Source organism: Betta splendens, chromosome 4 (genome assembly GCF_900634795.4).
Source record: "Betta splendens chromosome 4, fBetSpl5.4, whole genome shotgun sequence".
In the NCBI taxonomy this organism is placed as follows: domain Eukaryota; kingdom Metazoa; phylum Chordata; class Actinopteri; order Anabantiformes; family Osphronemidae; genus Betta; species Betta splendens.
This window is the reverse complement of record NC_040884.2, coordinates 10,120,447-10,144,867: the sequence shown is the minus strand read 5'-3', so window position 1 is coordinate 10,144,867 and position 24,421 is coordinate 10,120,447. Positions and strand designations below refer to the sequence as shown.

The following is a 24,421-nucleotide window of genomic DNA, read 5'->3' as shown; positions in this document are numbered from 1 at the left end:
GCTCCTGGATCAACCTCATCCAAAATCAAATTCACTTATTGTGATGTCTCTTTGTTGCTTCTGTTTCCGTCCAGTGAGGCCTAATGCACTTCAATACCTGAAATTACAAACTTCAAAGAAAAAAACTCTCATCAACTTGTTTCCTTCTGAGCAAGAGTGTTGTTTTTTTCATCCATGACTTCAAACAAACTGGCCATAAAAATAGGTGATGGATGAGATGGGTGAGTAAGTGAGGTCATGTCCAAAGTAATGCTTGTAATTAGAGATGTTATTACAACCGTTTCCTTGTGGATTGGGATATAACCACATCTGCAATTCATGGGAACAGGAGTTCACTGCGACAGTGAGAAAGTGTAAAGGTGAATGGAAGAAACAAAGATCCTAAAAAAAAATGAATGGAGCAGGAAAGGAAAGAGTGATAGAGTAGATGATGAGATTAAAATATAAAATTAATCAGATGGGGTGAAACTACTGGACAAATGGTTGCACTTACTGTATGAACAGCCACTTAAATTGATACTTAACCAGAACAAAGTAGAGGAGTTTGAACATCTATACTTCCATTAAACATAGTCCATCTGCTAATGAGTATGTAATGCAATGAAACGCTCCAGCCCAGCTTCTAATCTGAATCTATAGACACAGTGTAGCCTGGTTCAGTGTGTTTAGCTTGTCTGTACTGTTTTAGTTGTATTCCCCCACAGCTACAGTGGCATAGGCATTTCCAGGTTCAGGTAGTATTGGAGTTGTGTTCTCCTCTAAAAGTCTATTTTTCCATTTTTGATAGACAAAGCCACATGAAATTGATGGTAAAACCAGCTTTCTCTGTGTGAACCTCGAAGATATTCCAACAGAGCTGCTCTCTGTGATACTGCATAAAGAAAACACAGCATAATTCCAGCGTTTGCCCATTAATTGCAAGAATACTAAGCTGCATTGATGTTCAGAATTGAAAGCGAAGCTCGTGATGGGTCTGAATAAATTGATCCTTTGTACTGAAGGTTAGCAGGCAACCCCATGCTACAGCACACCCACACAGGACTTAGTTTTCTCCCAGTGCCTAATAAGCTTGCCTCCGCCTTACTTTAGAATCACACGTTTTGCCTTGGTAACTATACGATGGTTTGAGGAGACAATTTGATGTAGACATTACAACAGAAAGAGCAGACTATAAATGCTGCTTCAACGTGTAACGTTGCAAAACCCTTTACCTTAAGAATGTGTTTAAATGAGAGTCTGATAATACACAGTATACACTATTCACTGCATCACGTCAAGTTAAGTATAATAAATGTTACTTACTCACACTGGAGGTTTTATTATCTAACACCACCAGAGGGCACTCATCTGTGGAAAGGACAAGATGTGAAGGTAAATGTTTAAATAATAATTTATCACAGAACCAGATGTGAGCACAGTTGATTTGGAGGGAGTGACCTAGCGTTTGCTAAAGACATTTTCTCCATTAGTCTGTCAGGGTTTGCCCTTAGTGTGTTGGTAAATGCTTTCAGATTGGTGTTTTATACATAAAGCCAATCTAAATTTGTCCCTACAGTATTAGTTAAGATATTGTATACAATAAATATACAGTATACAATATGTTGATTGATTGAAAATGTCTGATATTATATCAATATATGTTCATAATGTGTAAGAGTAGCCTGCATGGTAGTCTCTGATGAGTTGGCTGTGTGCAAGGCACTTAAAGCCCAACTACTTTTGAGACGAAACCCTGTGACAAGAAGCTTTCTGGTTTGTATTCCCGTGCCAGCTGGGAAACTGTCTGGGGAAAATGAGTAACATGCTCTTCTCACTTAGAAACCACAGTCAAGGTGCCGCTAAGCAAAGCACCGAACCCTGCAACTGCTCCAGTTACCGTAGGTCAGTGACCAGTGGATCTGTTATAAAGTGTAAAGTTGTAATTAAGAAAATAAGTAAAACAACAGCTTGTGATGTATTGAGAACTCACTAAATGTGTACTGTGTCAAAAGGTATAAAAAAAACTAAACACCTTCAGCCTCACTTTAATTAGCCAGCAAACTACTTTGTAGCAGCACAGTGGTGACATCCCTGCCAGGTTTCTTAAGGTAAAGATTTCCATCAACAGAAAATGAGCCAGAGCTAGTGACAACGTAAGAGAACAGAAAAATAACCATCTCGATTATGCTGGAGCCATGTGCCCCTCTGGCCTGTTTAATGTCTCTTTCAAACAAAGGGACAGAAACCCCCCACAGCACAGAACAAAGGCTCACAACACTTTCCACATAAACGTTGAGTGGAAAGAACATTAAACACAGAGTAAGAGTGAGCAGATGTGCCCAGTGCAGAGATGACACCATGTCGTTCGTCTTTGAAAAAGCCACATGTTGGGGACGTGTAAAACGTCTATCGTCACTTGAAGACCAGAGAGAAAAGGTTGTGTGGTGCTGAAGCTGTTGGGTGGATATTGCTTTCCTGTTGTTCTGCTAGTGAGCTGTCTGCAGAGCCACTTCTGACATCTTCTGGACTTTTGTGGGACAGAGGGACTATTTAAAAGAGCAAGCACAGGTGTGCACAACAGCTCCAACTACATAACTTGTAGCATGTTGTTCAAGCACAAGTTTCAATAATGAACAATTGAACAGTTCTGTTCAGTTCAGTTTTCTTATAGCACTGATGCGCAACAAATGCCAGCAAAGGGCATCTGCCTGGACTGGTCAGGGTGAGGGTGTCATAAAAGAACAACAAGCAGCCAAAAACAATGACAGGAAAAGGTCAGTGGAGATTAGAATGAATAAAATGACCACAGCAGTCAAGTCAGATGGATTCATGTCCAAGTGTTTCAAAGTATATTTTGAGAAATTGAAACTCATCACTGATGTCTTTCTAGAGTAGCCCTAATCCTACTGTAGTTCCTGACACCCAACAAGCAGATTATAGCTGTTTTGTATTTATTTGTTTAAAACCTTTTTGTTGCTAAAGGGGATGGATGGAAATTACTATACTATAGTACAATAACCTGTTTCATAAGAAATGTTCTGGATACAGGCTAAATATAGTGATACTGTCCTGAAACTACTTCATAAAAAGAAGAAGAACATTCCTTGATTCCCAATCTCATTAAGACTAATTTGGAAAGCAGTGGTTAAATAAATTACTTGGAGGTTGTATGTTGAAAGTTGAAAAGCACCAGAATGAATCATGATTTACACATCTTGGGTTCTAACTGACCCATATTCGAGGTGCCAGGAAACTTGTCCTTACCACCACCTCAACAAGCAGCCTGGTCCCACACAGGTTAGCTTGGAAGGCCTGCTGATCGCGATCCAATGTGACCCTGTACTAATTCCCTGGTGAAAGCCACCCAGTCAGGCCAGCGATACCTCAAAACCTCAAGGTTTATATGAACAAGCTCCACTCTGAATGGGAACCCAGGAACTAGGTCGGTAATAATAGACCTCAGGAAAAAAGCCTTTTACCAAAGGGAGAGCGCTGAACAGAGACTCACCCCATTCACCCCTCGTTTTCTTTCCCTGTAGGTTTTGAGAGAATGTTGAACACACTTCCTCTAAAGCTATGTAGTATTTATTACAGCCTCCGTTTTTTATCGCTGGGGTCATGTAGCCTGGTGTCTGTTTATCCTAGAGGTCATTTACTACATTAGACCTGGCTTCAGGGCCAGGACAGGAAGAGAGGAACGAAATCTAAGAAGCAGGAACTAAATTGGTAGCAAATGTATAGCCTTCTACTTGCCCCTTGGCCCTAATGCGTTTTTCAAGTGCTCTGCTCACCGTGCTCCAAGATGCGGGGACGGCTTGCCTCTGAAATAATATTTCAACAGTGGTTACAGACGAAAAACCGGCGCCATCTCTCAGCTTGGGCTGTTCCCACCAAAGTGCAACATAAGGGATTTTCATTTTATTTCTGGGAAGATATTATGCTTTGCTCTGTAGCTGTGGTGGCCTTAAGGTTAAGAGGCAGGCGTACGACCATAAGGTTGCAGGTTTAACTTCCCAGGGCAAACACCAAAACACAATGTTTGCCTTTAAATACCATATTTCTTAGGTACCTTTGAGCAAAGCTGCATCTCCATCTGTGGGTTTACTGGGCCACTCCCTGGTTGATATATGGGAATGTGTGGTGCTGTTAGAGCAAAGAGGGGGCGTGTGTGCTCAGAGCTCCAAGAAGAGGTTAATAGCATCAGCGCAAAGGCCACCAGGGCACCTGCACCGTCATGACGCAAAACTGCTGAAGTTACATACTGTCGGCAAATTGGAAAAACACACTTTATGTTAATGAGAAATCCTTTACCGCTATGGTATAGTCATTCTGGTCAGCCATTTTGCAAAAAGGATTTGCACTACGTTTAAGATCAGTGCCTCAAATATGTTCATGTGAAGCTGAATCGCCCTGACTCTGCTGATAGTCTCTCTAAAAGATGACTCTGGCCGTCTCATTTTCATAGAAATGGCTCAGCGGAGAGTCATTTAGTCTCCACGTACTGCAGCCCAACAGGCTCAGTAAAAGTCAATGAGCTGATGAAAAGTGGAAAACCTGGTTGTTGTCTTATACAAACAGCATATGGTTCTCTCAGTGCGGCTGCACACGGCAGCACTCCTTCGACTTCATTTGCTCCTCTGGATCAAGTTGTCCTCTTACCATCTGGGCAATTATGAAGTTTCGCAGTCTCTCAAGTTGCTTTTGTCAACTACTTTACTACTGACTAAGTCAAGTGTATTAACATATGCAGAATTTTAATATGTTGTGTTATTTCAGTACTACAACATAAAAGTTTCTATTTTACACGGTCATATAAAATAATACCCTAATCTATTTATGATGACCTTGCAAAATGTTTAACAATAAGCTACAGTTATGCAGTGATTTCTCTACGATCCCTCTCCAGGGTGTTTTACCATCGCAGAAAGTTAAACATGTCAAAGTGAAGGACGTGTTTGAAATGATCTTATTCACCTTCTTTGTGGCTTTTTTTCTCCTTACCTTAGCTCCGTGAACCTTGAAAAGATAAAGCAACAGGATACGTCTTCTCTTTTTCCTGGGCTCTGATCTGCAGCCATGCATGTAGCTGTCAGAATGTTGCAGATGTTTAAAAAGATGTGTCCTTCCCTAAGGCAAAGTGAAATTAATGGTGCTATTATAAACACCTGTCACAAAGCCAAGATTTAACAAAGCACAAGTAAATTCAAAAAGTCTAGATCTGTAAGATTTGAAATGTCCTGCTGCTTTGTTTTGTTGTGTCATATCTAGGTTTAAGGATGAACTATTGCAGGGGGTGAGAAAGATCACAGGAGCAGTGACACTAGTTCCTCCCGAAGTTAAACATGCTTTCAATCTAAATGCACATACTGTACTGTTTTTTGCTTGGTGTATTCTGTATATTCATTCGTGCTGCATTGCATATATATCACAAGGTGCAGTTAGTGTATGGTGTGATTGCAGCTCCCTATAATGATGCATGATGAACACACTAATTTCTCTCACAGCATTTATAAGCATTAACAGGATTGATGTTTGACACAGGTGCCTCTAGTACGGGGGAATCGAGCCAAAGACTCTTGTTTCTCAGCAGTTGGTGAATCAAGTGTCAGGCTGTTCTGTAACACTGTTAGGTTCTGTCTGTCTCTGCTGTGACTATAATGAAGACAGAAGATGATACTGGCAGCAACCTAAGGGTCTCAGATAATTTTATGAGTTATGATAACTCTGATGCCACAAGGTGAAGTAAATAAAGTGAATTATGGTGGAGGGGTGGATTCCATTACTCTGGGAAGGCAGATTTGTACAGTAATAGTCTTCTATATATGAAATGACTATTGCACACAATACATTTTGCTAAATTAGTTAACTTTTTAAATTAAAAACCTCTTTTGAGTTCACTTTGTTTTCCAGCACGTGTTTGGGTAGAAGCAGCAGGATGTTTGATGTGATTCAAATACAAGTCGGATACTTTGTTGGGATCTATGGCGCTATAAAAAAAAAAAGAGGTCACATTTCATTTCCTCTCCCACAGTGTCATACATTGATAAAACATACAGTACTTTCAGCTTCTTTAACAATTGATAATCAGTCTGAGGTAAGGCAAGTTGCATACTTAGTTCTTATGAACATGAACTTCACCTTGCTGAATGTTTTATTTTATACTGTCCTACATGATAATGGTTTCTACCTTAAATAACATAGTTTATGTGCTGCTGCCCTCTAGAGGAACTGAACTGAACTGATGCCATTATCGTTTCAATTCTCAAAAGACTGTAGGCATTATAATAAATCAATGTTATTATCTACACAGAGCAACAGAGTTTAATACAAATATATATTTATTATAATATAAAACACAAGTGGGAAGGTCCAAAAATGACTATAGCAAAAGCAAGGACTGAAATAGTACAGCACAAAAATATATGAAGGCTGAGTTACTTCCTAAAAGCCTGCATTCAGGCAATTCTTTAACAATTATTGCATATACAAGCAAAGGTTTTTTAACTAGGGGCCTTCAAAAAGAGGAGGAAGAAATAATCAAACAACTGAGCCCTCACTTTGTCACAACCGCATCATGAAGAGTCAACAGGAAGCAACTACACTTCATATGTACACATATCCTGGAGGTTTTCTTAAGTGTCTTAATTATAAGTGGATGAGAAAATGTAGAGAAAGAGACTGTACCATGTGACTCAAGATTCCACTGTGTGCTTCAAGCATTGTCAAATGTGAACATTTAACTAGGAAAAGAATGTTTTCTGGCTGGACCCCAAATGCTTCAGGAAGCTGTGCACATACCTGTTCATTCAAACTCTACAAGGGTGGGATTGGGTTGCACATGGATTGGAGAATAAATAATGAACCTCCAGAGCCGACGTGGTGCAGTTGTCTTAGTCACTGTCTGAGGATGCACTGGAGCTAGAAGAAGAGGAGGGAGAGTCATGTTTCCTTTTCTTCTGCCTCTTATGATGTTTCCCATGCTCCTGTTTGTTCTTTTTGCTCTTTTTCTTTTGACTTTTTAGTTTCTTTTTCTTTTTGCTGTCCTCTTCATCAGATGAGGAGTACGATTTGCTGTGCTTCTTCTTCTTCTTCTTCTTTGTAGCCTCCTCATCACTCGAAGATGAAGCAGACCTAGAGTAAAACGAACTGAAGTAAATCTGTAAAATGTTACTTATTTATAAAATGACTACTAAAAGCAGACAAGTCCGATTGATTACCTCTTTTTTGAGCCTCTGTCTCTGCTCTTCTTCCATCTGAAATTTTTTTTTCTTTCATCATCAGACCCTGAAACACGTAACATATCATTTGTACACTCTATTACACAAACACCTAAAACATGCCAAGAAAAAAACGTTTCAAAGATCTTTCTATAATGAGGACGTTAAAGGATTTTGAGGACCTGCGTTTCTCACCTTTAGGATGCTGAACACTCCCCCCCACCCTCTCACTGCGTGGAGGTACAGGGGCGTCGTCCTCACTCTCCTCGCTGCTGGTGCTGCTCACATCCAGAACTATGTCTTTCTGGGGGTCGACTCTGACAAAGTTTCGACACTCAAAGGTCAAGTGGCCCGCTGAGTGAAAACAGTACCAAATCAGATCACTCTTCAGGTTTAAGAATACCGATGAACCCAATAAACACTTTCTTGTCCTGGAAACAAACTGCACAATAACTAAAAGCAGGTTTAACAACAACTTAATGGGCCAAAGCTCTACTTACGATATCCACATTTCTTGCAGCCAGCTCTGATGTTGTCTTTATTAGGACCTGCGAGACAAGAACGAGCTTTATTAATGTCTGGAGGACGTTTATAGTATCGTTAATAAGAAAGCGTCTACACAATGAACTGTCTGGATCGCTAACTAGGAGTTGTTTTGTCTGTTCGTGTAACCCTAACGCAGAGACGTCTCTGTTCTGTGGATCACATCACATCAGCAAATTTGAAAAAGTGCATTTATAGCGACTAATCCCTGCTACGTACCTGGGACAGCCATGCTACTACCCACAATAAAAGCGAAATAAATGATACAACTGATGTCGTTAGAGCGCGAGAGAACCAGTCCTGACTCTAAATAACGTCGACCGGAAACTAGTGTTCTAGAAAACACTAGTTCCCTCGTCTTCTTCTGTTACTGTTGTCACTGCGTCATTGGCAGACTGTGGTGTTTTATCGCCCCCCGCTGGTCTGGAGAGAAAACGTCAACTTTGTGATTCCAGCAAGAATACGTTCACATACACTAGTTATATTAACAAATTCATCATTTCAGGGCACTTAAGAGCTAAAGATGTAGAAAAGAGGAGGAAGAGATACAAAAATTATATCTTTGAATCTAATTCTGTAGAAAAAGACAGATTGTTACGGCTTACTATTTAAAGGTATATTGTTTTGCAAATTTAGTAGAGAGGATTTAACTTTTAGGCTCCACCTTATTTTATGTATGTGTGTCTGAGACTGGTCTATTTGTTGCAATGTACGTCAAAGTGTATGTTTTACCTGGCTGCAAACATCTGGAATATTCATGATGACGCCTGCTCTCATTCAGACAGGTGTGGTACAGCCAGGACAGGTCACAACTCCATCAGCGCTAATGCATCTTCACATCTCTTGCTTCTCAATTTAATCAAACTGCAGGAGGAAGCATGCCATCATTGCGGGTACAGCGTGTTCTGAAAGGTTTAGACCAGCATGTACACTTCAATGTCTGTTTTCTGCAATGATCCCTGACTTTGATCAATTCCATGCGTAACATAACTCATTTAAAAATGACTTGTTTTTAAGTAAGTAAGTAATATCTAGGCCCTATGTTTGATTGCTTTCCCAGTAAAACCAGTTGTGGTTTTAGTTAGGGGTTAAATGAAGACAGCCAGACTCTCGCTGGCAGATGGAAAATGTCGACAGATGCAGGGCCCCCAGACATGCTCTCATCAGGTCTGTGACTGTGACACACATACTTAAACAACCCCCGTTTTGGTCTTTTGATCTTGCCATCTGCTGCTGCAGTGACCGTCGGGGTTCGTACTGTAACACACCTGAAGTCTGAACTTACTACAGGTGTTACATAATCAGCTGTATCAAATCAAAGTCCTCGTCAGAGGAGGACGTTTATTATTAAGCCCACGAAAAGCAGCAAAAACATGCTAAATGTTTAACAGATTAGTAGGAGTTAAAAGGCACATGCAAACAACCAGTCTGACACATGACAAACATCTTCCAGCTACTTTCTTTAAAAACTCATATATCTGCCTTATCAAATAAGTGAACTTGTCTGACATCACTTTTACAGCTTTTTTATTGTCACAAACCCAAATGTAAACAAAGTTACAAAGTATTAAATGGAAAGTTATGGCTTAATTCAGATTAGTTGGCACAGAGGTCAAAATTTAGCTCTGATGATTCCAGCTAAATCTGAAAAGCACTTTTATATACTGTCTGCTTAAGCGTTACACAATGACATAGCACATTGATTACTTCAAATAAACAACTCATGGAAAGCAAAAGGATTTACTACAGCGGTCGAGAGCATCATTTAGTCTCTGATCCTCTGAGCTCCACCCACTGTGGTTACCAAGGTAATGGAGCAGGTACAGAAAGAAAAGCAAAACAGTGATTCCTAAAAGTGCAACGTAAGGTTGCATCGTTTTGCAGTGACCAGACCTGTGTTATATTTATATGGCCCCAGAGACAGACTAGGACTTTCAGAAGGGACCCATTGGTAGCTGCTGACAGATTAGTTCATTAACTAGTCTACTTTTTTACAAACACCATAATAAGCTCCTGGAAACTGAAAAGCTTGCAGGTAAACATTTAGTCACAATGGGCCCCAACCACCCACAGAAAACAGAAGATGAAATTCATAAAAAAAAAAACCTCAGTGAACAGAAATGCCTCCCTTGGTCATGACAGAAATCTACCACAGCGACAGTTACTCTTGAAATGTCAAAGACCAAGATTAAAACAAGGTAAATGCACACAATGATTGTTCATAGTTTGACTAACATATGATGTTAGTAAATCTTGTTAATGGGACACAACACACATCAAAACCTGGTTCTTTACTAAAACAAGAACATCTCAATAAAAAGGAAAAAAAAAAATTGAAAAAGAAAAAAACAATAAAAAAATGAAAGATAAACTGTAACAAAAAAAGGCTGGGCTCAAAATTAACTTGCAAGATGGAGGAATCTGTGGCAAGGAGCAACAGCACAGCATGACTGATCGTGACATGTCTCTGGGTGGCAGCGGCAGGTGATCCGGTAAAAGGTGCATGCGGACGCTTGGTTTTAAATGTAGAGTTAATTAACTGGAGATTAGATGCAGCTGAACCAGCTGGTGATGTGTGTGTGTGTGTGTGTGTGTGTGTGTGTGTGTGTGTGTGTGTGTGTGTGTGTGTGTGTGTGTGTGTGTGTGTGTGTGTGTGTGTGTGTGTTGCTGAGTTGCTGAGAGACGACCAAAAGACTCCAGATTAACTCCAGCATACAGGGCACTGCAAAAGTCAAGTCTACAACTGATAAAAGCATGAATTGCAATTTCGGAATCATTAAAAGAAAGGAAAGACTTGACTTCACAACTGTATTAATCTGTTTATCAAAACTTAAGTCATTATCAAACAACACCCCTAGGTTTTTTTACTGCCACCTTCAGATGTGAAGCTATAGGCCCACAACCCTGGCCAAAGGCCCCAATAGTAGCAGGGTCTCCAAACAGAATGTACTCGGTTTTGCTTTTGTTAAGGTGCAACATATTTAGTGCCAGCCATGTCCTTAAGTCCCTCAGACAGTCAAATAGAGGTTGAAGTAACGTAGAAAAGGAAGCATATATAATGAAAAAAGAAGTGGACCGAGCATAGAGCCTTGGGGGACACCAAAAGAAAGGGGGACTGAAGAGGAGGAACAGGTACCGACGGTAACAGCAAAGCTTCTATTACAAAGATATGACCTGAACCAGTTGAGGACAGTGCCCTGGGTGCCCACACAGTGCTCCAGACGAGACAAGAGGATTTTGTGGTCCACTGTATCAAATGCAGCAGTAAGGTCTAAGATTACCATCAGAACTGACTCTCCAGCATGTCTTGCCAACAAAACATCATTATGATTTTTTAGTAATTCAGACTCTGTGCTGTGTTAAGGCTTAAATCCAGATTGGAATTTATCCCCAAAATCATTATCTTTCAGAAAAGATTGGAGTTGTTTAAGCCTCTATGTCAAGTTAGCAACAGGTCTGAAGTTGGGAAGTAGCAGTACAGTATGTGGGTTAATAACTGAATTACATGTACTGAAGAACACCTGAGTTTTATGACGGCTGTTGACTACAATGTTGGAGAGGTAGTTTGATTTAGAACCTGGATAATTTATGTCGAAGTCCAGTATGCTCTCACAGGTGGAGATGAACAATAGCAACAGCTTCTCTGGATCTGTAAATGAGGATCTGTCCAGTGAAAACAGTCCACTGTCCAGTCTGCAGTTGAAGGACCAATCATACGTCTGCTGCCTGCAGTAATTGAAGGCTTTTTAGTTACCAAGGGAGTTGAAATAGTAAATAAAATAGGCAGATGATCAGAAAACCTAGAATTGTAAATTTCACAACTAAAAACAGGCAGTCCATAAGAAATGACAAGGTCCTAAATATTTTGGAAGACGATACACTACATCAAAACTGGAGTAAGTTTCTACTGAAAGCTGCTTACATTTAAGTTTTTCTTTTATTTTTCAAAATAGATGTCAGACCTCCTCCTCTGCCTGAACCACGTGGGGAGCTAAAGAAAGAGCAATTAGGAGGGAGAAGATCAGAAAATACATCATTGTCACCTTCCTTCATAGGGCAGGCGGTTCAGAATCAACAGGTCGGAGGCAAGTGTAAGACAAGACCAGGTGACGATACTCTGCGAAATGGAAACAAATCCAGTTGAGATTGCGACGACAGGTAGGATCATCCTACGAGGCAGATCTCCAAAGAGCCCCGGGTCTTTCGCCTGGTCCCAGGTAATACTGGGCCATTTTGCCATAGATTTTTCCATAGATGAACGAGAAGGACGGTGCGATCATAAGCAAATAGAGCTAATACAGTCTGAGTCATACACAGCATCGACACCAGAGACATGCGAATAACAAACACAAGAGCGACTGATGACAGGCCACAAACAACGGTGCCATCTTGGATGTTGAATATCATCTAACTGACCTTACATTGGTAAATCTGTGTTTTATGATCTATGCAAAATCAAATCTTCTGCCTTGACTTTTATGTCTTTATGTCTTAGACATTCGTCAACTTATATAACTGATGTTAATCAGAAAATATGTCGTCACTATTGTCAGCTTTTATGACTCATGGAACAAGGGTTGAATCAAAACATTTGTTGTCTTATGGGAATAAGTGTCAGATTGTGATATTTGTTACTTACATGGTTCTTTATGGTGATTCCAGATCCCTGACAGGCTTTGAGTTGAGTCATGGGCTTGATACAAAGGTCAAAAAATGGTTTTAATAAGTTTGTGTGCTAAAAAGGCTGAAGGCCAGAGATTAAAACAGTCTGGACCCCGCTGGGATTCTCCACAGTAAATTAAATTTAAATGCACTCACATTCATTATTCGCATTTTCATGCCACAAACATATGTCAGAGACGCAGCTTCAAACGGCAGCTCCGCACAAAGTGCTCTAGCGGTCGCTTGAATGCTTTTCCCAGCTTCAATGTTGCTCTCCACCAGTTTCCCGCTAGCGTTGGGAGAAGTGGGCTGGGGGGCAGCAGCAGGATGTTTAGGCACGAGGGACGGTTTTCCCACAACAAACAGCTGAGCTCCTCTCTAACGGGTTCATGAATGAGAAGTTGAAATGTTTTGTTTTTAAAGTTCCCACAAGAGTCATAAAGACCAAAGAGAGAGAGACGTACTAACTAGTGGCTCAAGCACGAACATGCTGGTGGTACAACAGGGGAAGTCAGAGCATCACCGGGTTTGAGGGATGCATGTTCTCCGGGCAAAACCAATCTCAGGGAGTGTAATACTTTGCTTTGACAAACCCGCTGTGCATTAACGTGAGTACAATAAATCTGAACACAATGAAACGTCTCTCTTTTGCCTCAGGTTCTATAACTAAACATTACATAACACCAACATGGTAGATTACTCAAGACTTTATTATTAGTATGCATTAAAAATGTTTCTGCAGCTACAACTGTGACACAGAGAAGGTTTTTGAGTCAATAACGACACTTCTATTTCAGTAGAAATCCTCCCTACAAAATGATCCACAGCGCATGTCGTCCTCTGGGTGGTCCAGTGTGGTTCCCAAGAAATGTGGAGCACATGGTTTATTTGGTGATCCATGCATGAGCGTGTGACCTGCATGCACGTCCTGTAGATGGAAGTGAGAGGAGCCGTGCGTCCTGCAGTAGCTCTGACACGCTCTGTCTGCTCAGCACCTGGTGGACTCTGAGGACGCCGCGGAGGATGTTTTTGGATAGAGGCCTGCCCGGGAAAATAAACCTACGTCTGACCTCAAGCGCCAGCGGTGGTACCTCCTGACCCCACCACCTGACACAATGTTCCTACCGCTAGCGAGCATCACGCCTGGGTGGCCGTGCAGGAAAAGTGGGAGCTCTCTCCTGCCTTTCCCCATGAAGGAAAACAAAAGAGGTGGAGAAAAGAAGCAAAGCTCGAGGAACAAGGAGAAAAGATGAGGAATGGAGTCGTTCGGCAGCGTCTGAACTCTTCCTGACGCTGTTTGTCTTGCCCGGTTTGACAAACAGCAGCTGGAACTGATTGGTTTTGAGTGACAGCTCTGCAGTGCGTTACGTTTTGCTCTCCCTCCGCCTCGGTCTTTCTGCGAGTGTGCGATGGCTTCAGTAATGAGGGCTCTTTGATGTGGTGGAGCTCTAGGGTAACCGGAGTGCTTAGTTGAGTGGGAGGTGAGGAATGCGAGGCAGGTAAACCACAGGCTCCCCGCTTCCCCCATCAGACCAGGCTTGGCCATGTTAAAAATGAATGCGTCTTTGGATGTGCGCAGTGTTTCATTTTCTCTCATGACCGGGGTTTACAGACAACAGAGAACATCCCTCCACCCCTGAAACCCCCGGCCCATTTTTTTGCCTCCTCTCATACCCAATCAGAGACTTCCTGCAGCAAACCGACAGAGCTCAAACTCTGTGAGCTGCTGACAGACATGTTTCCACAGAGGACAGAGAAAGAAAACTGTTTGATTTCAGGCAAGGATGGGCAGCACAAGGAGGGAAATGGGTCACATTCTGATTTGATAGATATTTTTGACGCAAACTGGTAAAAAGGTGAGTGTGTCCAAATCAGTGTTTCCCTTTTTATCCTCTGACTGTTTCAAACAAAAGACACAAGACTACAACCTGGTACAGTAGTGGTGGGAATCAACAACTCCATCATTCTATCATTCATTTATTGCTTCTCTGTTCATTTATTACCTTAGAGGTAAGAAACCACAGCAGCTATAGCTGCAGCACAAGGCACAGGCTGTTGTTGTTAGGCAAACCCAAACTCAGGAAAACAGGGAAGCCGAAGAAGAGGAAAGAAAGTCTGTCAGACGAAGAGGGTTTTAAGGCTCAGAGGCACGATGATGCTGTTAATGAGTATGATTCTGTCTGGATGCGTCCAAGCAGGTGAGTCTGAAGTTTATGTTTGTATAGAGAGAGTGAGGAAAAGGGCGAAGGTTAAACACAGTGGGAGCTCAGTATTTGATGTGGTCACAGCGTGTCCACAAATGCATCATTTCACAGACGTGACGTCTTTTCCTATATGTACATAGCGAAACAGTAAAACTGGAATTAGAAGTGCAAAGGTGGATGTGACTTTACAGCAATTTCATGTTTCCATGTCATAATGTGTGAGTCTGAAGAGAAGCAGCACTAACCCTGGACGCCATTAGACATGACAGAGTCAGGACAGCAGGTTTACACTCACGCTATAGCCCAGTTAGGACAAACTCCATGTTTCCTGTATGCGTCCAATTAAAAGCTAAGCAGGACCACTTCTTACAGCCGTCAGCCTGTTTGATGTTGAGGTAGCCTGCTCTCTTGCTGGAGGTGCCGTGAGTAACGGGCCTGACGTTGTCTCTTCATGCTTCACTTCTAATTCCCCCTCACACGCGTTACATGCTAGCAGTAAAACCTTTTATGACTGTCCGTCTGAGATCTCAGGCACCAGCGCTTCACATAAAAGGGATTATAACTGTTATGGTACAGTATCTACTTAAATTGATCTAGATATTTTCTTCATCTGCTCTGGATGTCACTGCGTATGAGGGAACGGAAATCAAACTCAGAATAGATCACATCATCATTGCAACTTAGTTTAATTGTTCTACCAGGACTCTCCGATTTTATTCTCTTTTAAGATCTGGCAGTCCGTCTGCCTCTTTCCTGCTGAACATCCGATTCTCTCAAGCCTCTACAATGCCATTAAGGTCTTGGATCAATCTCTCCTCAAAAATTCCTTCCTCAAGTCAGGGAAGGGGTCCGGCTTCTTCTGGGCTCTGCGGTTTTGCACCACCCACATGTAGATCCTCACTCTGACATGCTGAACCTAAACATTTCCCCTCACGAGTCGACATGGAGACACAAGGTCTGGGGAGACACAAGGTCTGGGGAGCCCCCCCCCCAACTTCCAGGCCCTATAGTTTGGGGCATCTGATCAGAGGCTTGTAAGACGAGAGTCTGATTCAAGATCCAGGTGCTGGAATGTCACATGCGTTTCTGCATGAACACAGGTGGTTTGATGGACGGATGATTCTTCTGCTTCCACGGGGTGTGATTCAATGCTTAAAGTTGCTACAGCTCATGATTATTTCATTCAAACATACACAAGGTGTAAAAGAAGACATATTTTCTTTTGGTGAAACCACTGTAACACACCAGTATTGGATTTATTAACCTGCTGTGCGTTGCTTTGTTTACTTTAATCTTGTAAATTCCCAAGCGTTTACCACCTTCCCATGAGAACCTGAAGCTTCTATAATCAGCCTTAATACCTTTTAGAGACTGGATGATCCACGATGAGACCTGAACCTCCAGGTGTTTACACACCTCCCACTCAAACCGAATTAAACTTTCTTAGCTTAAGCTAGATTTTTAAGCCCAAAACAGAAGGAACTCGACAGACATGCCTTCACAGGTCTCCCTGCTGAGACGCAGCATTTCCAGCTCATGTGGTGTGGGTGGCGTCATGTGAGGCCTCCTTACCCAGACTGCTGCTATGATTTTATTGCAGCGTTGATTAAGCACATGTGACTAACTGCAAGCCCGTGTTGGCAACGGGTGAGCGGCTGGCAGAAAGCAGAGGTCCTCCAGAGCTGCGAATTGTAACGGGTTCACGAGGCAAGAACCGTTCAGTGGGAATTTGCTTCTTCTGGCCGTGTGGGGAAAAGTTGGCCCGACTCACCTCATTTCACACATTAACTGTTGTGTTTGCGTAGAAGAGACATTTTCATTCTGCAGGCGGTCTCCACTACATCACGGAGGAAAAATGCTATAACCCCACTTTGCTTCCCACAGAACACCCAGCCAAGCTGACTTGGAGCGAGGGGGAAATATTGGGGTCTTTTAAATGCAAAACATTTTGTGGAGGGAAATGGAAATATCACCGTTTCTCTGACACGAGGAGGAAAGCACATCAAGCCTTATCCTTGAGAATAGCTTGGACCCCGTCCTTTTTCTTCCCTCAGACTGTTTTTCCAGGGAATGGGGTTGGGGGAGAAATGGAAAGAGACAGGGTTAGGATTCGTTTTGTGATGGATGCCAACACAAACTGGGAAGCCATGTTTTAACTTCCCATTTAAAGGGGCTGCTGCATTAAATAGGCCCATTTACACATTTAGCATTCACATTTCTATTGTTGATATGTCAGAGTTGAGAAACTAGTGAGAAGAAATTTTAAAAACAATATAACAGTGGTACTTTTTCCAGATTCAAAGTGAGCAGAGCGGCTGTGATGCTCCAGCATTTCTTGTGTGGTCCTTTGTATTCTGCCTCTTCTCTCTCCACTCCTTCTCTTACTCCTCCTCTAATATTCTCTCTTCCCTCTTTTGTGGCTCTAAGCCTATGAGCTGGCGTGGGCCCTTCCCTACTACACACCCAGCGGGGCTTTAAAAAGGCAGGACTGGAGGTCTTAGCAGCCGTACACACTTTGTGCCTGCACAGTGCTTCTGCGCGACTGCCTTGCTGTGCTGTGCTGTGCTGTGCTGTGCTGCTCTGGCCTGCCGTGTCTCTCCCTCCAGCCTTGGGGTTGCTTGGATTACAGATGCAGATGCACCACTGCAGGGTCCCCAGTCTCCCGCTCATCCTTCTGGGCCCCATGGTGCTGGCTGTGGGCTGCCTTGCTATGGACAGCCAAGGTGAGGAGCCAACACGGGTGTTATTGGGATATTAGCTCTCTGCGGGCAGAGAAGCGGACGCGTGCAGGGACTTAAGCAGGTACTTTCAACCTGGGAAAAGGTGCGTGTGCTTCTAAACTTCTGCATTCATCAAGGAATGCAAACTCAGGTGTCTAGGGGTAAAGGAGGTCTATGTGAGCGTGCATGCACAGAAGTGGATGCCAGTGTATTTTTGCCTCTGTCTACAGTTGTACCGGTTTATGTAAAATGTGGGATGGACTGTTTGCCTTTCCGCTGGTTTTGTGTGCGGCCAGAGCAATGTTCCGTTGACTTTCCTCACTGGGATCCTCTCACAGGGCATGAACTGACAGACCCCAAGGTGTCTTCAAGCCTGCTTTTTTTTGACACCTTGAGAAACCTCTCGTCTCTCCCAAAATATAACTCAGAGTGTCAGAGAAAGGCATGGATGAGTGCAGCCCCCACAGACGCACTTGAATGCATTCTGAGCACAGAGGCTTTACCATTCCACACCTGTGACTGCCGCCCATCCACCATACTGAGCAGCCAATATCTCACGCATGCCTTAATCTACCTGTGAATTTATCTGTAATCTGCAAACCATAAACATTCATTTCATTTGTCACGAAGCAGCGCTGTACGAACTCGAGAGGGCTCCAGCGTATTGGGACGCTCAGGCGAGGGCAACCCTAGATGCTGCCCTGAAACTCCATCCGCGAAAGTACCAGGCCAAGAACATCATCCTGTTCCTCGGTGACGGTACGTCTAACGCAAGGTGACAAATAAAGTTACAAACGAAAGAGGAAAACACTCAAGCGTGTTGACTTACAGCATGTTCACTGTTCCATGAAAAGATGGAGCAGATTGCATGTATTACATATTAGAATCAGTTACACTTCCATTGCAGCTGGCAGCTGTGTACAACAGACAAGCTCAGAGAAGCTGGGGTTGACGGCTTGCCGAGCACTAAACAAACAAATGGCTGGCAATCAAAGTGCAGACGTTATATACGTAGTTGATAGAGTGGAGGAAACCACCACAGAGCTAAAAGAAAAAGCAAATATTGGAAGTCAATTCATGTCATGATGCACAACTACAATGTGCTATAATAATAACCCTCTGTGTTGAGGGATTAGGACTTACTTACTTTTTAGTGAGGTCGAGTGATCAGGCGGCCAAACCCCTCGGTGGCCACATGGAGACTGTCTGACCTTTACTAGTGTGTGGTTTACCAGTGACTGTAACAGCTACTGGCTGTGAGGGAGGTTTCCATCTGGATCAGGTTTGATCAGAAAATATTTCCCATTAATCATCACGTGTGTGGTACATTTGCAGCTGGTGAGGCATAAAAGTAAGGGGAACACTTTAAAGTCATATTGACTGTTGTTTCCTCTTAACTACCAGAATATCTGCTTTAAATTAAACCTACTTGGGAGTTTGGTGCCGGGCTTTCTGTGTGTGTCTCGTCTTTAATGCCCTGCCCAAAGAGCCTGTCTCAGCTTTATGACTGGGACGCTACAGGGGGAGATTAGTATATCACAGTGACATGTGCTTATTCAAACATTGTTTTCAAAGTCAGGGATAGAGTGGACCAAGATAAAAAGAAACTAAACTGTTATAGAAAAAGATATTAAACAAAATACTGCGTGTGTTTGATGTAATACAAATCCTGTATATAGCAGCCTTTGGTTGAGTTGTTCCACAAACATTGGTCTGAACACTTGCCTGGAACCACTGCCTTAAACCTTATGTCCATTTGCAGACTCAGGACATGTTAATGGCTTTGCCAATGCTTTCATTTACAGAATTAGTAAATCTTTATTCTCCACAACATGACAGTTATATGTTCTGACAGTTATACAAGCAAACACATTTTAATTTTCTGTTCTTTATAAATATTCATGCTGGATGGATAACACAAGCAAATACTGGCAAACTGTAGTGCAAACTTTGTGTAGCCTGCGTGCGTCATCACGATTTGAGTCAGTGTGTCGCTTAAAATGTCTGAAAAGCTAAACTTGTGAGCCATGTCACCAAGCCTCTCGTCTCCCAGGGATGGGTGTGTCCACGGTGTCGGCTGCTCGCATCCTGCGTGGTCAGATGGAGGGGATGTCAGGGGAGGAGACGATGTTGGCCATGGACACCTTCCCATTTGTGGCCCTGTCTAAGGTGATAACACAACACTGCTGATCCTCTAATCATTGGTGGTAACTCATCGTCAAACGATCAGAGTATGGACTATGATGTGGTGCTTTCATCATATACTGTTAGCTGCATTGTACCAGTTATTTTGTGAAAAGGAGGCTACAATAATAAATGCTCTTGTCTGCTTTGACCTTAGGAGTAGATTTAGATCAATAGATATGTGTTTGTGTCTGTGTGTGAGAGAGACGGTGAAAGGGAAAGCACAAAGGCTTAAGCGGTAACCAAGCTTGTAATTCATGTGGGTGCATGTATAGACTATAAATCTTTGACTGTCTGCGGCTGCTTAGTAAATCAGCCCATAGTGACACATGGAGAGAAAAGCGGAGACCAAGTAAAGACTAAAGACAAAGGGAACTCCTCAGGGAGGCTCACTGACTTTTGCGTATATCCATTTCTCACATGTTCTGTGGTCTTAGCATGTTCCATCTTGCCTCATACCACCCTGCTCAGGCTCAAGTCCTGAAAGCTACAATAGATTCAAGTGGAAAGAAAGCTTTCAATGAATGTGCAAAAAAAAACACAAACATGGAGATTACAAAAAATGTCCAGTCTCAAGTATAATTAAGTGTTATTAAGAATTGATGATTAGTGATTTAGAAATAAATCGGGTAAATACTATCGGGTCAACACTTGAACTTCAAGTGAAGATCAGATCTTGTTATTTTTCTACACAAACACACGTTTACATACAATGAGAACATCTGCTGCCTTAAGCCCTGTTGGTGTCTCCATCCTCAGACCTACAGCGTGGACAAGCAGGTGGCAGACAGCGCCAGCACAGCGACCGCCTACCACTGTGGGGTGAAGGCCAACGCCAAGACCGTGGGGCTCAGCGCTAGCGCCGTGGCCTACGAGTGTAACACCACCTTCGGTAACGAGGTCTACTCGGTGCTACGGCGAGCCAAGGCGCAAGGTAAACAGCAACAGAGAGGTCAACGGGCTGGAATCACTCTCTTATCTTCAAATGTGCAATAACCGAGTAAAATACGAGGAATAAAACAATCACGTCATTTACTGCTACCTGTCTCACGACTTACATTTTGTAGCTCAGCGTTTTCGCAGCTCGGCTTTCTGCATCTGCGTCTGTTTTTTCTGGCACCAAACAAACATATTTGTGTGGATGTGAATGGAGGGCTGTAGCGATTAGGTTGCATGATTTAGCATAAAATAGCATCTGCATAAAAACCTAAACCAAACTTGGAAGAGTTCCTCTCCTACTTCATGTTCAGATGTAAATTTTTATCCAACAAGCTCAAATCCCAGATATTTCATGTTCAGTTACAGTAATTAAATCTCACTAACGAACACAAACAAGGTTCGTTTTCATTTTTACGACAGCCTCTGATTTGAAGGAGGAGCCGTTTGTCTTAGATTCTCTCCTCTCCTTTTAGGTAAATCCGTGGGCATAGTAACCACCACCCGCGTCCAGCACGCCTCCCCTGCCGCGGCCTACGCCCACTCAGTCAGCCGCAGCTGGTACAGTGACACGGATCTGCCCTCCAGCGCTCGCCAACAGGGCTGCGTCGACATCGCCACCCAGCTGGTCACCAACTTTGACATTGATGTAGGAACAATATTCAGCGGCTGCTTTCTATCAATCCATGTGTCATGTGTTTAACATGGATTCATAGATCATGAGCAGTGTAAACTTGTGTGATATTCCTTTAAGGTCATTCTGGGGGGAGGAAGGATGTACATGACACCAAGAGGGACTCCAGACCCCGAGTACCCGACCTCCAGCTCTCGTAAGGGGGACCGCAAAGACAGGAAGAACCTGATTGACGTGTGGCTCAAGGCGAAGCCTGTAGGACCTCTTCATGTCCATGTCACATTTTGTAACATCACTTCAAGTGACATTCTCACCGACGTGTCCTCTGGTTTGTGTTTCAGAAAAAAAAGTCACACTATGTTTGGCACAAGAAGGACTTTGATGACGTTAATGTTAAAACTACTGACCGACTCATGGGTGGGTGCACGAACACAACAGATACGAATGAAGCCACATATACAGGGGACATTAAGTTCTCACAGACAAACGTCTGCTCTTAGTTATGAAACCTTATCAACAACTACAAACAAGAGGATTCCAGTCAGGACAGCTTTCATATTTACAACCATGTAATGATAATGAGAATTTACATTTACATTTACATGCACTCTGTTCAAACAGCAACTAGCTCTGCTAGTGTGTTTGTGTGTTCTTGAGCCACAGGCTTGATGCAGGCATTTTAGACAAAGTACTCTATGTTGTTTATTGTCTCTAAGTGTAAGTACATGTAGTAAAATCATCTGAAATTCCCAGCGTTTATCTCATATTGGCTCCTGAACAGCCCTCGTCAGAGGCCTGGCCGTTCCCACACTTTTGAAGGGGACAGTAAATGTCCCCCAACATTCCTGTCTGCTGCTGCGTTATTTAATGCTTCTCAAACGTGAACATTTTTCAAATTCCTCCCTTTATCTGTGGTTCCAGGGCTGTTTGAGCCAAAGGACATGCGATTTGAGATTTTCCGGAACAACACACGAGACCCCTCCATTGTGGAGATGACAGAGAAGGCCATTCAAATTCTCAGCAAGAATCCCAAAGGTTTCTTCCTGTTTGTGGAAGATAAGTGCTAAATCAGCAGGCTGGGCTGGATCTGACAATGAAAGCTGCTTCCAAATGATGTCCTAAGTCAGGTCTAACCAGGTTGTTGTGTGTCTTCTATAAGTGGGAGAATTGATCACGGTCACCACGACGGCATCGCCAAGCTGGCCCTGACAGAGGTTGTCATGTTCGACCAAGCTATACAGCGTGCTGCGGAGCTGACCAGAGAGGCGGACACGCTGACTGTGGTGACTGCAGACCACTCGCATGTCTTCACCTTTGGCGGTAACACACCCCGAGGGAATCCAATCTTTGGTAAATCCTGACTGACTGATCCAATGAAATATGCAGATGGAAACTTACAGTACAGGGAGCACAGCTGAAGATGAGCCCCGTGACCTCGTTCTTTGTTGATGTTCAGGTCTGGCACCAAAGAAAGCTGACGACAAAATGCCTTTCACCAGCATCCTATACGCGAATGGTCCTGGTTATGTCCACATAAATGGAAGCAGAGAGAACATTACAATGGTGGATTACTGTAAGTACAAACTAATGTCTTTCAGATCTACTGCAGCATTAATCTGTGCTGATGTGCCCGCGGACACTATGACCTGATGTGGTTACAGCTGTTTTTCCTGGAAAGCAAAGTTGAAAAAATATGTTGTGGCTTTCACCGTGCTGCCGTCTGCACAGACCTCAACGTGGACATGACATAACTATACTGTTACTGTTATGAGGCCATAGAGGTTACAAGTAAATATTGGATCTATTCACATTAAACGAAAGACTCTTAATCTAGAAACCAGTAAAGCTGAGATCTTCCTAAAACAGTGTTTGATTACAGTCTAGACTTGTTTGGCTTTAGATGATGAGGAGTACATGCAGCAGGCTGCGGTTCCTCTAGATGCTGAGACACACGGCGGGGAGGACGTGGCTATTTATGCCAAAGGCCCCATGGCTCACCTTTTCCACGGGGTGAAGGAGCAGAACTACGTGGCACACGTGATGGCCTATGCAGCCTGTCTGGAGCCCTACAAGAACTGCCCTCCTCGTCCCCACAACAATAACTCGGCTGGATTTGTGGACTCACCATCCAGAGTCCTGTTCGGCCTGCTGGGCCTGCTCTGGCTGCTCAGATGACGCCACCTAAAACGCACACACCCTCACATCAACATGCACACTAAGACCTAGAGCACCAGCGGCACGGCATGCACACCCCAGCGTATGCATACAGGTCAGGGATGCATTGCAGGGATGTACACACAGAGTACTGTATTTTAGCAGACTTCTAGTCACATACTTCCAAGTGTGGTTTGCATAACTTGCAGGCATGAACATGAATTTAATGGCAAATTTACAAAGCGACAGGTCTTGCAGGCTACAGCACAAATCTGCAAACACAGCCCCATGTCAAACACTAGCAGCTAATCAAAACAGCTGCGGAGCTGGCAGTGCTGACTTCATCACTAACCTGTACTGGTGACATGACTACTAACTTGCACTAACTAGTCTTTCAATTTTAGACGTAATTTTATTTTGTCCATTTCAAGGAACACATTTACTATCAGAGCTGTAAAACACCAAGACTTTAGGCATTGATCTGAGGTTTTTACCCAGAATAACTTGAAACAAGACAAATGAGAGCTGCCTGTTCAGCTCATGGACCCTCTGACAGGGTTGGTCACTGTGTGGACTGCATAACTGGACTTTAACCTGCACTACAAGGTATTAAGTTATGCTAAGCTGAATACCAGCAGACATTACACTCATGAAGATGCTGTACCTGAAAAAAAGTAGCAAATGTAAGTTTGTATTATTAACTCATTGGTTACAAATAGAAAATACACTACGTAATCTGTTGGCTTGTAGATGAATGTATTTTTTAAGCAAATATTTTATTGTATTTTTGTAGTGTGTTTTGGAAGTTTGACATAAACAGCAATGAAGAAAACCCCTTTTCATAGCGAATCCAGCTCTGGAGAGCTCAGTTTAAATGTACATGTTCAAATAAAGACAATCCAAGCACATGGTGTCTAATTCACTGGACCCCTGGAAACTCAACAAACAATCAGGTAACGAAAAGGGCAATAAATAAAATGCATCAATACATAAAAAATGCTTCACCTGACTACCCTGTAAGAAAAGCTGACTAAACGTGGTAGCGGGGTCAGTGTGTGTGATACACGTGCAGCTGCTGACAACACACCTTGAGATGGCTGAAGCACAAGAATGACAGTAATGTAACAGTGCTGAGCCGCACAACACAGGTAAAGAATCACACCTATGTGGACACGTGGGACCACTTTA

General features: G+C 42.9%; 2 protein-coding genes across 2 annotated transcripts; one reads left to right on the top strand and one right to left on the bottom strand.

The window, feature by feature from the left end:
- Positions 1–6,299: 6,299 nt before the first annotated feature.
- srek1ip1 (SREK1-interacting protein 1) lies at positions 6,300–8,113 on the bottom strand. Its single transcript, XM_029147700.3, has 5 exons — positions 7,959–8,113; positions 7,697–7,744; positions 7,392–7,550; positions 7,197–7,263; positions 6,300–7,110 (listed from the first exon to the last, which is right to left on the bottom strand). The coding sequence occupies exons 1-5, from the start codon at positions 7,969–7,971 to the stop codon at positions 6,870–6,872; spliced, it is 528 nt and encodes a 175-aa protein (XP_029003533.1). The 5' UTR covers positions 7,972–8,113; the 3' UTR covers positions 6,300–6,869.
- A 7,540-nt stretch (positions 8,114–15,653) lies between these two features.
- alpi.1 (alkaline phosphatase, intestinal, tandem duplicate 1) lies at positions 15,654–24,141 on the top strand. The gene is made up of 11 exons (XM_055507962.1): positions 15,654–17,328; positions 17,956–18,084; positions 19,379–19,494; positions 20,269–20,443; positions 20,922–21,094; positions 21,200–21,334; positions 21,421–21,496; positions 22,001–22,135; positions 22,238–22,429; positions 22,536–22,652; positions 22,980–24,141. The coding sequence occupies exons 1-11, from the start codon at positions 17,235–17,237 to the stop codon at positions 23,252–23,254; spliced, it is 1,617 nt and encodes a 538-aa protein (XP_055363937.1). The 5' UTR covers positions 15,654–17,234; the 3' UTR covers positions 23,255–24,141.
- Positions 24,142–24,421: the final 280 nt, after the last annotated feature.